Source organism: Cebus imitator, unplaced genomic scaffold (genome assembly GCF_001604975.1).
Source record: "Cebus imitator isolate Cc_AM_T3 unplaced genomic scaffold, Cebus_imitator-1.0 Scaffold705, whole genome shotgun sequence".
Classification (NCBI taxonomy): Eukaryota; Metazoa; Chordata; class Mammalia; order Primates; family Cebidae; genus Cebus; species Cebus imitator.
Window position 1 is genome coordinate 73,521 of NW_016108020.1, and position 12,697 is coordinate 86,217.

Below are 12,697 nucleotides of genomic sequence, written 5' to 3' on the forward strand. Positions count from 1 at the left end.
ACCGGTGTATTTTATACGGAGAACCGCTGCTCCGGGGCGCCGACAAAGCAGCTATGTGGGGCAAAGCAGCGGCGCCAGCCGGCACAGCCGCGCTGGCCGAAACAGCCACGCTGGTGACCTGTGGAGCTCCTCCGCCTGGGAATTTCCTAGTCTGTGGGCAATAAAAATGCGGCGTCCACTCACCCTCTGCGCTTTCACTGGGAGCTGCAATCCTGAGCTGTTCCTAAACTGCCATCTTGGATCCTCCTCCTGAAACTGGATAATTTATAAAGCAAAGAGATTTAATTTACTCACAGTTCCACATGTCTGGGGAGGCCTCAGGAGACTTATAACCATGGTGGAAGAGAAAGGGAAGCAAGGACCTTCTTCACAAGGCAGCAAGAGAGATGAGTGCTAGCAGGGGAAATGCAATATACTTATAAAAGCATAAGATCTCATCAGAACTCATTCACTATCATCACAACAGCATAGAGGAAACTGCCTCCATGATTCAGTCACCTACCCCTGTTGACATGTGGAGATTACAATTCAAGATGAGATTTGAGTAGGGACACAGAGCCAAATCATATCATTCCACTCCTGGCCCCTGCAAAATGTCATGTCTTTTCACATTTCAAAACCAATCATGCCTTCCCAACAGTCCCCCAAAGTCTTAACTCATTTGAGCATTGACTCAAAAGTCCACAATTTAAAGTCTCGTCTGAGACAAGTCAAGTTCCTTCCACCTATGAGGCTGTAAAATAAAAAACGGGTTAGTTCCTTCCGTCCAAGATACAATGGGGGTACAGGCATTGGATAAATGCTCCCGTTTCAAAGGGGAGAAATTGACCAAATCAAAGGGGCTACAGGCCCCATGCAAGTACAGAATCCATTGGGGCAGTCATTAAATCTTGAAGCTCCAAAATGATCTCCTTTTACTTCATGTTTCACATCCAGGTCATGCTGATGCAAGAAGTAGGCTCCCACAGTCTTGGGTAGATCTACCCCTGTGGCTTTGCAGGGTACAGCCTCCCCCGCTTCCACCAGCTGCTTTCATGGTTGGTGTTGAGTGTCTGTGGCTTTTCCAGGTGCACAGTACAAGCTGTTGGTGGATCGCTACCTTTCTGTGGTCTGGAGGATAGTGGCCCTCTTTTCACAGCTCCACTAGGGAGTGCTCCAGTGGGACTCTGTGTGGGGGCTCCAATCTCACATTTCCCTTCTATACTGCCCTAGTGAAGTATTCCATGATGGCTCCTCCCCTGCAGCAGACTTTTGCCTGGACATCCAGGCATTTCCATACATACTCTGAAGTCTAGGCAGAGGTTCCCAAACCTCAGTTCTTGACTTCTGTGCACCTGCAGGCCTAACACCACATGGAAGATGCCAAAGCTTGGGGCTTGGCCAGGCGCAATGGCTCATATCTGTAATCCCAGCACTTTGGGAGACCAAGGTGGGCAGATTATAAGGTCAGGAGATCGAGACCATCCTGGCTAACATGGTGAAACCCCTTCTCTACTAAAAATATAAAAAATTAGCCAGGTGTGGTAATTCCAGCTACTCAGGAGGCTGAGGCAGGAGAATCACTTGAACCTGGGGAGATTGAGGTTGCAGTGAGCCGATCATGCCACTGCACTCCAGCCTGGGCAACAGAGTAAGACTCTGTCTCAAAAAAAAAAAAAAAAAAACAGTTTGGGGCTTGCACCCTCTGAAGCAATTGTGTGAGCTGTGTCTTGGCCCCTTTTAGCCATGACTAGAGCTGAAGCTGCTGGGATGCGGGATGTGGCTGCACAAAGCAGCAGAGGCCCTGAGCCCCAGCCCACTAAACCATTTTTCATCCTAGGCCTCAGGGCCTGTGATGGGAAGGGCTGCTGCAAAGATCTCTTGACATGCCCAGGAGATGTTTTCCCCATTGTCTTGGAGATTAACATTTGGTACTTATGCAAATTTCTACAACCAGCTTGAATTTCTCCCCAGAAAATGGGTTTTTCTTTTCTCTTGCATTGTCAGGCTGCAAATTTCCCAAGCCTTTATGTGCTGCTTCCCTTTTGATTTCAAACCATCTCTTTATGAACACATAAAACTGAATGCTTTCTGAATAATCCAGGTCAAGTCTTGAATGCTTTGCTGCTTAAAAATTTCTTTTGCCAGATACCCTAAATCATCTCTCTCAACTTCGCTATTCCACAGATCTCTAGGGTGGGGGCAAAATGCCACCAGTCTCTTTGCTAAAGCATAGCATGAGGGACCTTAACTCCAGTTCCCAATAAGTTCCTCATCTCCATCTGAGACCACCTCAGCCTGGACTTCATTATTCACATCACTATCGGCATTTTGATCAAAACCATTCAACAAGTTTGGCCGGGCGCGGTGGCTGACACCTGTAATCCCAGCACTTTGGGAGGCTCAGGTGGGTGGATCACATAAGATCAAGAGTTCGAGACCAGCCTGACCAACATGGTGAAACCCTGTCGCTACTAAAAACAAAAAATTAGCCGGGTGTGGTGGTGCATGCCTGTAATCCCAGCTACTTGGGAGGCTGAGGCAGGAGAATCACTTGAACCAAAGAAGCTGGAGTTGCAGTGAGCCAAGATCACGCCATTGCACTCCAGCCTGACAAGAAGAGTGAAACTCCGTCACAAAAACAAAAACAAACAAAAAACCCATTCAACAAGTTTCTATGAAGTTCCAAACTTTCCCACATTTTCCTTTCTTCTACTGAGCCCTCCAAACTGTTCCAACCTCTGCCCATTACCCAGTTCCAAAGTTGCTTCCACATTTTCAAGAATCTTCATAGCAATGCCCCACTCCCTGCGGTAACAATTTACTCAATTTACTACATTAGTCCGTTTTTACACTGCTCTAAAGAAATATCCATGGGAGGCTGAGGCAGGAGAAATGCTTGAACCCGGGAGGCATTGCAGTGAGCCAAGATCGTACCATTGCACTCCACTCTGGGTGACAGAGTGAGACTCTGTCTCAAAAAAAAAAAAAAAAATATCCAAGGCTGGGTAATTTATAAAGGAAGGAGGTTTAATTGAGTCAGAGTTCCACCTGACTGGGGAGGCCTCAGGAAACTTAAAATCTTGGCGAAGGTGAAGGGGGCAAGGAGCTTCTTCATAAGGCAACATTAGAGAGAAGTGCCAGCAGGGGAAATGCCAGACACTTATAAAACCATCAGATCTTGTGAAAATTCACTCACTATCATGCGAACAGCATGGGGGAAACGGTTCCCATGACTCAATCACCTCCTTCCCTTGACATGTAAGGATTATAGATCCCTCCCTCAACATGTGGGGAATACAATTCAAGATTAAACTTGGGTGGGGACACAGAGCCAAACCGTATTAGCTATTGAAGGTTCTTATCACTGGAGATTATTAGTTATAGAATGTATAACCAAAGGAAGTTGTCTCGGTTTCCTGTAGACTTGATAGACTTTGGCAAATTTTCCTGGGCAAATACCTATTCTGCCTTTCTGCTGTAAAGACTAGTCTAATCTGAGCTATGATACAAGTCCAGGTTTTCCACATTAGGATCTACTGTAAGGGAATAGGCCTGGCATAGTTTTAGTGATCTTAAGTAACTAAGGCCAATCTCAAGCAGAACCAAAATACCTTGCCCATCTCAACTCTCTGATAGTCCTAGAAGAAGCTGAGTTTATGCACCATGTGAAAATAATTTAGGACTCTATGTATCTTTATTTTTTTTGAGACAGGGTCTAACCCTGTCACCCAAGCTGGAATGTAGTGGCACAATCTTGACTCATGGCAACCTCTGCTTCCCAGGCTCAAATAATCCTCCCACCTCAGCCTCCCATGTACCTGGGACTACAGTCGCATGCCACCATGCCTGGCTAATTTGTGTGTGTGTGTGTGTGTGTGTGTGTGTGTGTGTGTGTGTGTGTGTATTTTATTTATTTATTTTTTTGTAGAGATGGGGTTTTGCCATGTTGCCCAGGCTGGTCTCAAACTCCTGAACTCAAGCCATCTGTCTGCCTCAGCCTCCCAAAGTGCTGGGGTTACAGGCATGAGCCACTGTGCCCAACCAGACTGTGTGTTTCTCAATAGGGGTGCCATTGCCCGTTTAGATGGGCAATTCTTAGTTCTGGGGGACTCTCTTATACACTGTAGTACAACTCAGTGTCCCTGACCCTGGCACTGGCACACTAAATGGAAGTAGTAGCACCCCTTTCCCCATCCCATGCAGTCTTTGTTACAAACAGAAACTCCCTCCCACATATCTAAATGTTCCTTGACAACAGGTTAAGAACCAATGTTCTAGGACTAGGGTGAAACTCTAAAAGTGTCTGCCAACAAGAGTTACCATACAGGTTTTTCCAGTTCAAGGTTTATATTCCTGGGTTTGACCTAGAACTGATATAAGGAGAAAGGGAAAGCAACTTTCATCTAGGCATTTGTTCAGATTCTATTTTGTATCTAGATATTTTTGACAAGTAACAAATAATAATATGTTTCACGAAAGTCATCATTTACACTCCTTAAATCTATCTTTACTCTCCATATAGGGGAGGCAATGCCTGTGGCTAAGAAACCTGGCAGCACAGTGATTGCTGGTTCCATTAACCAGAACGGGTCACTGCTTGTCCGTGCAACTCATGTTGGAGCAGATACAACCCTTTCTCAAATTGTCAAACTTGTGGAAGAGGCACAAACATCAAAGGTAATTTAACTCCCTAGGAGAAACACAAACTATTTTCTTTAAAGCCTTCTCAGTATAAATCTTCACCTAGTTTTTATGTTTTCCAATGAGAAATTTTAGTTGCATTAATATGGAGTTTGTTTGTTTTTGTTTTTGTTTTGAGACAGTCTCACTCTGTTGCCCAGGCTGGAGTGCAGTGGTACCATTATAGCTCACTGCACCCTTGACCTCCTAAGTTCAAGCGATCTTTCTGCCTCAGCCTCCTGAGTAGCTGGGACTATGGGCACATGCCCCCACACCCAGCTAATTAAAAAAATTTTTTTTTTTAATAGAAACAGGGTCTCCTTAAGTTGGCCAGGATGGTCTCAAACTCCTGGACTCAAGCTATCATCCTGCCTTAGTCTCTCAAAGTGTTGGGATTACAGGTGTGAGCTACCACACCTGGCCATTAACATGAAGTTTGTTAAAATATTTCTGTTTGTGGTAACTCCTAAATATACTCTGTATTCAGTATCAGAAAAGACTTTGATATGCTGCTTCTTATTATTATTGTTATTTTTAATTCTAGGCTCCTATCCAGCAGTTTGCAGACAAACTCAGTGGCTATTTTGTTCCTTTTATTGTTTTTGTTTCCATTGCCACCCTCTTGGTATGGATTGTAATTGGATTTCTGAATTTTGAAATTGTGGAAACCTACTTTCCTGTAAGTAACTTGTAATAACTTTTTATTATATGCAAAGCAATTTGTGAGATTTTTGCGTAGTAATTCAGTGGAAATAACTTTAATAATTACCAGGATCGTTAAAGGGATGGAGTGGGACGGTGATAAGAATAATATTTGCATTTTTATAAATATAAACGATTTCCTTTTGAAAAAAACATTTATTATGACTTGTGACTTTCTAAAAGGAAATACCAAACTTTTACATGTTATGCTTAGTCTCATTTCTGACATGGTTTTACTTTGACAAAGGATTATAGATATATTGAGGAAAACCTCAGGATTTCAGCTCTGTCATTTGCTATCAATGTGATCTTAGACTACTTAATTGCTCTTGAGCTTCAGTTTCCTCAGCTATAAAGTGAGATTTTAATAATACCCATTTTGCATAACTTAAGGTTGTTGTGAAGGTTAAATAAGATAATATATTAGAAAGAATTTGTAACTTAGTAAATGCTTTACACATATATTATTAGTACCTACTCATATAATTCTGTGATGCCCTTTATGGTGTCATAAAGTGGTAAAGTAGAACTGGACTGTACCTCCAACTAGATAGATAAACTTTAAGTTCTCAGTTTTCTTATCTATAAAACAGCGAAAATAATACCTAAGATACAGGACTGGAATTAGTATAGGTGAAAGCATCTAACATACTGCCAGATGCAGGAGACAGCCAGGGGTCCCCCAGCAAAACCACGCCTTCAAGCCTAAAACAGCCTGAAGGTTGAAAAGCTGGATTGCTGTTCCCAGATGAAGCCTGCCCTTCCGCCCGGCCCTGCACTGATTCTTTCTGAATGTTGTCCACCTACGCACTGGGAGGATGGGGGTGGGGCCCTGGGAAGTTCACACTGTTGGTATAGGGGAGGAACCTAGCTTGTCCTGTTCCTGGGTGGTACCTGGGGCTCATTCGGTGAGGTGGAGAGCCTGTTAACAGGAGTCAATCTGGTTTTGCCGAGTTGTTTTTCCTTTTTCCTTTTTGCCCAATAAATTCCCTTCCCCCTCACCCGTCAAAGCGTCTGTGAACCTAATCTTTCCTGGTCGTGTGACAAGAACCTGTTTTTTTCAACAACAACATGTAAATATGTACATACATGAAGTTTATGAAAGCATAAGCCCAGATATCTATGAAAGCCCCTTCCAATTCTGTTTCTGTATAGATCTATAACTCTTAGATGAATATTTAAGTAGTTGAGAACTTAATAAGAACCTTACACTGTAAAACTATTACTGATAAGAGCTGCAGTGAGCCATGATTGCACCACTGTACTCCAACATGGGCAGCAGAGTGAGACTCCTATTCAAAGTAAATAAAGAAAGCCTGTCTTTGTTGTGTTTATTTTTTATTCAGGGGTACATGTGCAGGTTTATTTATTTATTTGTTTTTTCGAGACAGAATCTTGCTCTATCGCCCAGGCTGGAGTGCAGTGGAACAATCTCAGCTCGCTGCAACTTCCACCTCCCAGGTTCAAGTGACTCTCATGCCTCAGCCTCCCAAGTAGCTGGAAATACAGGCTTATGCCAGCACACCCAGCTAATTTTTGTGTTTATAGTAGAGATGGGTTTCACCATGTTTGTCAGGCTGGTCTCGAATTCCTGACTTCAGGTGATCCGCCTGCCTTGGCTTCCCAAAGTGCTGGGATAACCTGTGTGAGCCACCATGCCCGGCCCATGTGCAGGTTTATTACATGGGTATATTGAGTGATGCTGGGGTTTAGGCTTATGGTGATCCCATCACCCAAGTAGCGAACATAGTACTCAGCAAGTACTTTTTCATCTCTTGCTTCCCTCCCTTCCTCTCACCTTTTGGAGGCCCCACTGCCTATTGATTCCATTTTTATGTCCATATGTAGCCATTGTTTAGCTCCCGCTTATAAGTGAGAACATGTAGTATTTGATTTTCTGTTTCTACATTAATTCACTTAGGATAATGGCCTCCAGCTTCACCCATGCTGCACAAAGGATGTGATTTCATTCTTTTTATGGCTGCATAGTATTCCATGGTGTATATGTACCACATTTCCTTTATCCAGTCCACCATTAATGGGCACTTGGGTGATTCTATGTCTTTTCTATTGTGAAGAGTGCTGTGATAAACATACATGTGCAGGTGTCTTTTTGATAAAACAGTTTAAATAAAGGAAATTCCTTTGGGTAGATATCTAGTAGTGGGATTACTGGGTTGAATGTTAGTTCCATTTTAAATTCTTTGAGAAATCTCCAGTTTGTTTTCCATAGAGGTTGAACTAATTTACATCCCCACCAACAGTATATAAGTGTTCCCTTTTCTCTGCATCGTTGTCAACATCTGTTATTTTTTGACTTTTTAATTATAGCCATTCTGACTGGTGTGAAGGGGCATTTCATTGTGGTTTTAATTTGCATTTCCCTGATGATTAGTGATGTTGAGTATTTTTTCATGTGTTTTTTGACTACTTGTATGTCTTCTTTTGAGAAATGTCTACTTATGCCCTTTGCCCACTTTTAAATAGGGTTTATTTTATATTTATTTATTTTGCTTAAGTTTCTCATAGATTCTAGATATTAGTCCTTTGTTGGATGCATACTTTGCAAATATTTTCTCCCATTCTGTATGTTCTGTGTTTATTCTATTGTTTATTCTGTTTCTTTTGCTGTGCAGAAGCTCTTTAGTTTAATTAAATCTCCTTTATTAATTTTTGGTTTTGTTGCAATTGCTTTTGAGGTCTTAGACATAAATTCTTTCCCTAGGCCAATGTCCAGAAGAGTTTTTCCCAGGTTTTCTTGAGGTTTTTATAGTTTGAGATTTTACATATAAGTCTTCAATCCATCCTGAGTTGAATTTTATATATGGTGAGAGATAGGAATCTACTTTCATTCTTCTGCATATGGCTAGCCAGTTTTTCCAGAACCATTTATTGAATAGGGTGTCCTTTCCCTATTGTTTTTGTCAACTTCGTTGAAGATCAGTTGGTTGTAGGTATGTGGCTTTATTTCTGGGTTCTCTATTTTGTTTAGTTGATCTACATGTCTATTTTTGTATCAATACCCTGCTGTTTTGATTACTGTGGCCTTTTAGTATAATTTGAAGTCAGGTAATGTGATGCCTCTAGTTTTATTCTTTTTGCTTAGGATTGATTTGGCTATTTAGGTTCTTTTTCCTAACAAATTTTAGGATTGCTTTTTAAATTCTGTGACAAAGGATATTAGTAGTTTTATAGGAATTGTATTGAATCTATAGATTGCTTTGGACAGTGTGGTAGTTTTAATAATATTAATGCTTCCAATCCATGGGATGTTTTTCCATTTGTTTGTGTCCTCTTCAGTTTCTTTCATCAGTGTTTTATAGTTCTGTTTGTAGAGATCTTTCACCTCCTTGGTTAAATGTATTCCTAGATATGTTTTGTGTGTGACTATTATAAACGGCATTGAGTTCTTGATTTGGTTCTCAGGTTGGACATTGTTGGTGTATAGATATGCCACTGATTTTTGTGTGTTGACTTTGTATCCTGAAACTTTACAGAAGTAGTTTATCAGGTCTAGGAGTCTTTTGGAGAAATCTTTATGGTTTTCTAGGTATAGGATTTTGTCATCAGGAACAGAGATAATTTTTTTTTTTCTTTGAGATGGAGTTTCACTCTTGTTTCCTAGGCTGGAGTTCAATGGGCAATCTCAGCTCACTGCAACTTCCGCCTCCTGAGTAGCTGGGATTATACGCGTGCGCCACCATGCCTGGTTGATTTTTGCATTTTTTATTCATTCATTCATTCATTCATTTTGAGATAGAGTCTCGCTCTGTCACCCAGGCTGGAGTGCAGTGGCTCCATCTTGGCTCACTGCAACCTCCGCCTCCCGGGCTACAGCGTTTCTCCTGCCTCAGCCTCCTGAGTAGCTGGGACTACAGGCATGCGCCAGCACACCCAGCTAATTTTTGTATTTTTTAGTAGAGATGGGGTTTCACCATATTGGCCAGGCTGGTCTCGAACTCCTGAGCTCGTGATCCACCCACCTCAGCCTCCCGAAGTCCTGGAATTACAGGTATGAGCCATTGCGCCCGACTGAAATGCTTTCATTATTTACCCAAAAGTTATTCAGGAGTTGGTTGTTTAGTCTCCCTGTACTTGTGTGGTTTTTAGAGTTCCTCTTGGTATTAATTTCTAATTTTATTCCACTGTGGTCTAGGAAGATCTTTGATCTGATCTAGTTGTTTTTGAATTTATTGAGACTTTGTTTATGACCAAGCCTATGGTCAATATTAGAGAATGTTCCATGTTCATATGAGAAGAATGTATATTCTTTGGTTATTGAGTCGAGTATTCTGTAGATATCTATTAGGTTCGTTTGGTTGAGAGTCCCATTTAAGTGCAGAGTTTCTTTGCTAATTTTCATCCTTGATGATCTCTCTAGTGCTGTCAGTGGGGTATTGAAGTCCTCCACTATTATTTTATTGCAGCCTACCTCTTTTTGTAGGTCTAGCAGTATTTGTTTTATAAATCTGGATGGTCCAATGTTGGGTGCATATATATATATATATATATATTTTTTTTTTTTTTTTTTTTTTGAGGTAGAGTCTTGCTCTGTCACCAAGGCTGGAGTGCAGTGGTGCAATTTCAGCTCACTGCAACCTCTGCCTCCTAGGTTCAAGTAATTCTCCTGCCTCAGCCTCCTGAGTAGCAGGGATTACAGGCGCATGCCACCACGCCCAGCTAATTTTTGTATTTTTAGTAGGGACGGGGTTTCACCATGTTGCTCAGGCTGGTCTCGAACTCCTGACCTCATGATCTGCTGGCCTCAGCCTCCCAAAGTGCTGGGATTACAGCTGTGAGCCACCTCGCCTGGCCGGGTCTTGTTTTTTTGTTCCAATTTGCCATTCTGTGTCTTTTAAGTGGAGTATTAAGGCCATTTACATTCAAGTTTAATATTGATATATTAGGTTTACTCCTCATGGGGGTGTTCATTAGTTTCTCTGTAGTCTCAATTGTGTAATTGCTTTATACGGTTTGTGAGCTTTGTATTTATATGTGTTTTTGTAGTAGCAAGTATCATTCTTTTGTTTCCATGTTCAGAACTCCTCTGAACATTTATTGTAGTTCTGGTATGGTGGTGATGAATTTCCTTACTGTTTGCTTGTCTGGGAAAGACTTTATTTCTACTTCATGTATGAAGCTTAATTTGGCAGGATATGAAATTCCTGTTCCAGTTTTTTTGTTTTGTTTTGTTTTTGTTTTTAGGGAACGTAAAAATAGGCCCCCAATCACTTCCAGCTTGTAACATTTCCACTGAGAAGTCTTCTGTTAACCTGATGGGTATGCTCTCTAGGTAATTTGGCCCTTTTGTCTAGCTAGCTGCCTTTAAGATTTTTTCTTGTGCATTGACTTTGGATATTCTATACCTGTGTCCCTTGGATATGGTCGTCTTGTATAGTATCTTGCAGGAGTTCTCTGAATTTGAAATTCCTTTAGTGAATTTTTCAGTTCCAGCAGTTCCATTTGGTTTTTTCTTAATATGGCTACTTCCTCCTGCATATCCTGAATCGTTTTTCTGGTTTCTTTATATTGGATTTCAATTTTCATTTGGATCTCATTGAGGTTTCCTTGCAATCATATTTAAATTACTTATTTCAGTTGTCTTAGGATCTGTTGCTAGAGAGCTATTAGAATCCTTTGGAGGTGTGAAAACACTTTTTGTACTGCTGGAGTTCTTGCACTGATTCTTTCTCATCTGAGGGAACTTTTGCTTCCTGTTTTTTAATTTGCTATCATTTCCATGAGTCTTTTTCTCTTCTTTTTTTTCCCATTGAGTGCTTTACGGTGGTGCATGTTGTGTATGATCATTTAACTTTGTTTCTTGATGCTTTCAGGGGGCCAACGTGATATACAGATTCCTTGGTTGTGGATAGCTTCTACACCGTAGCTTTCTCGGATGCTGCTTTTTGTAGTGAGTTATTAGCCATTAAAGCTGACACTCTCCTGTAGAGTTTAGGGTGCAGAAGTCCCTGTGGACTTATTTTATGGGCTAGAACTAAGCCCTTCTGTTAACAGATTTTAAATTTTATGATGCAGTTCAGGCTGCATACCAGTAGATGGCGCTCAAGAGTAAGAACCAGCATGTAGGTTGTTAGGTGGAAGCACCTGCCCTGATGCAGGGGTGGTGGGAAGAGATTACATTAGGGTGCACTCCCACTCCTGATCCTGTGCTGGCAAGAACATGATCAGCTTCCCTTTTGTGCCCTTCTTGTAGGGCTCCTGACCTTCATTTCATAAGGACTTTGTTCTTTGGTTCCCATGAGTATGCCCCTCGGATAGCTACCACTAAAATGGGTTTACAGGAGAGTCTTTTCCTCCAGACTAAAGCAGGCAACTCCATGATTTGTCTATTTCTCTTTCGTGGGAAAGTGCCGCTTTGTTGAGAGAGGGAGTTGAGCCTTCCCTTTGAAAAAGCCCAAGCAGCACGTGGCTCACTTGCAATATTGGGGTGGAGCCACCATGTAAAGAAATATGCTTTGTCCAAGTGTGCACTAGCTGGCCCTGGTGGGAAATACCACTGCTCCATCCGCAGCACTGTGGGTGTGGGGGGAAGGTTGTGGCAGGAGATTATCTCCCCTCCCTGTCTATTCCTGGGCGATGGTACTGCCACTTTCAGTGATTGGCACCATGCCCACATTTCCTTTATCCCAAGGGGAGCTTTGGCAGGCTGCACTTCCCTTAAGGGTGGCCCACATCAGGGGTTAGATCTCTAGGGATCCTGCAGCTCCCTGAGGATCTGCTGGTCCCCTGTGCTGCATTCCATCATGGGTGACAGAGTGAGATGCTGAATCAAAATAAATAGTGTTACTTTGTTGTGTTTCTCTATTTTTAAAAAATGCCATGCTGTACACTGTTTCATCTTGCTGTTTGTTCCTTCAGTTGAACAAGCAGAATCATAACAAATACATATCTGGTTCATGTTATGGTCATTACTGTAATTTTTTTTGAGACAGGGTCTTGCTCTGTTTCCCAGGCTGGAGTGCAGTGGTACGAACAAGGCTCACTGCAACCTCAACCTCCTGAGCTCAAGTAATCCTTCCACCTCAGCCTCCCAAGTAGCTGGGACTACAGGTGCACACTACCATGCCTGTCTAAATTTTCTATTTTTTGTAGAGATAAGGTCTCACTATGTTGTTGCCCAGGCTGGTCTCAAACTCCTGGGCTCAGGTGATTTGCCAGCCTTGGCCTCTCAAAGTTCTGGGATTACAGACAGAGCCACCATGTCCAGCCCATTACTGTAATATTAAAAAGTTTCTTTAAATGATTCATGTCTGTTTAGTACACATTGAACAAAAGCATTGTTGGGAAGTGTTTTTTTTTTTTTTTTTTTTTT

The 12,697-nt window shown here is 41.9% G+C and overlaps 1 protein-coding gene across 2 annotated transcripts in view; it reads left to right on the forward strand.

The window, feature by feature from the left end:
- Nucleotides 1-12,697, forward strand: part of ATP7A (ATPase copper transporting alpha) — an 81,965-nt gene that overhangs the window by 53,220 nt on the left and 16,048 nt on the right. For both annotated transcript variants that reach the window (XM_017518819.2, XM_017518820.2), the window contains exons 14-15: nucleotides 4,505-4,659; nucleotides 5,207-5,341. In XM_017518819.2, the coding sequence (XP_017374308.1) occupies nucleotides 4,505-4,659; nucleotides 5,207-5,341 (290 nt within the window). The remainder of the gene's footprint in view (nucleotides 1-4,504; nucleotides 4,660-5,206; nucleotides 5,342-12,697) is intronic.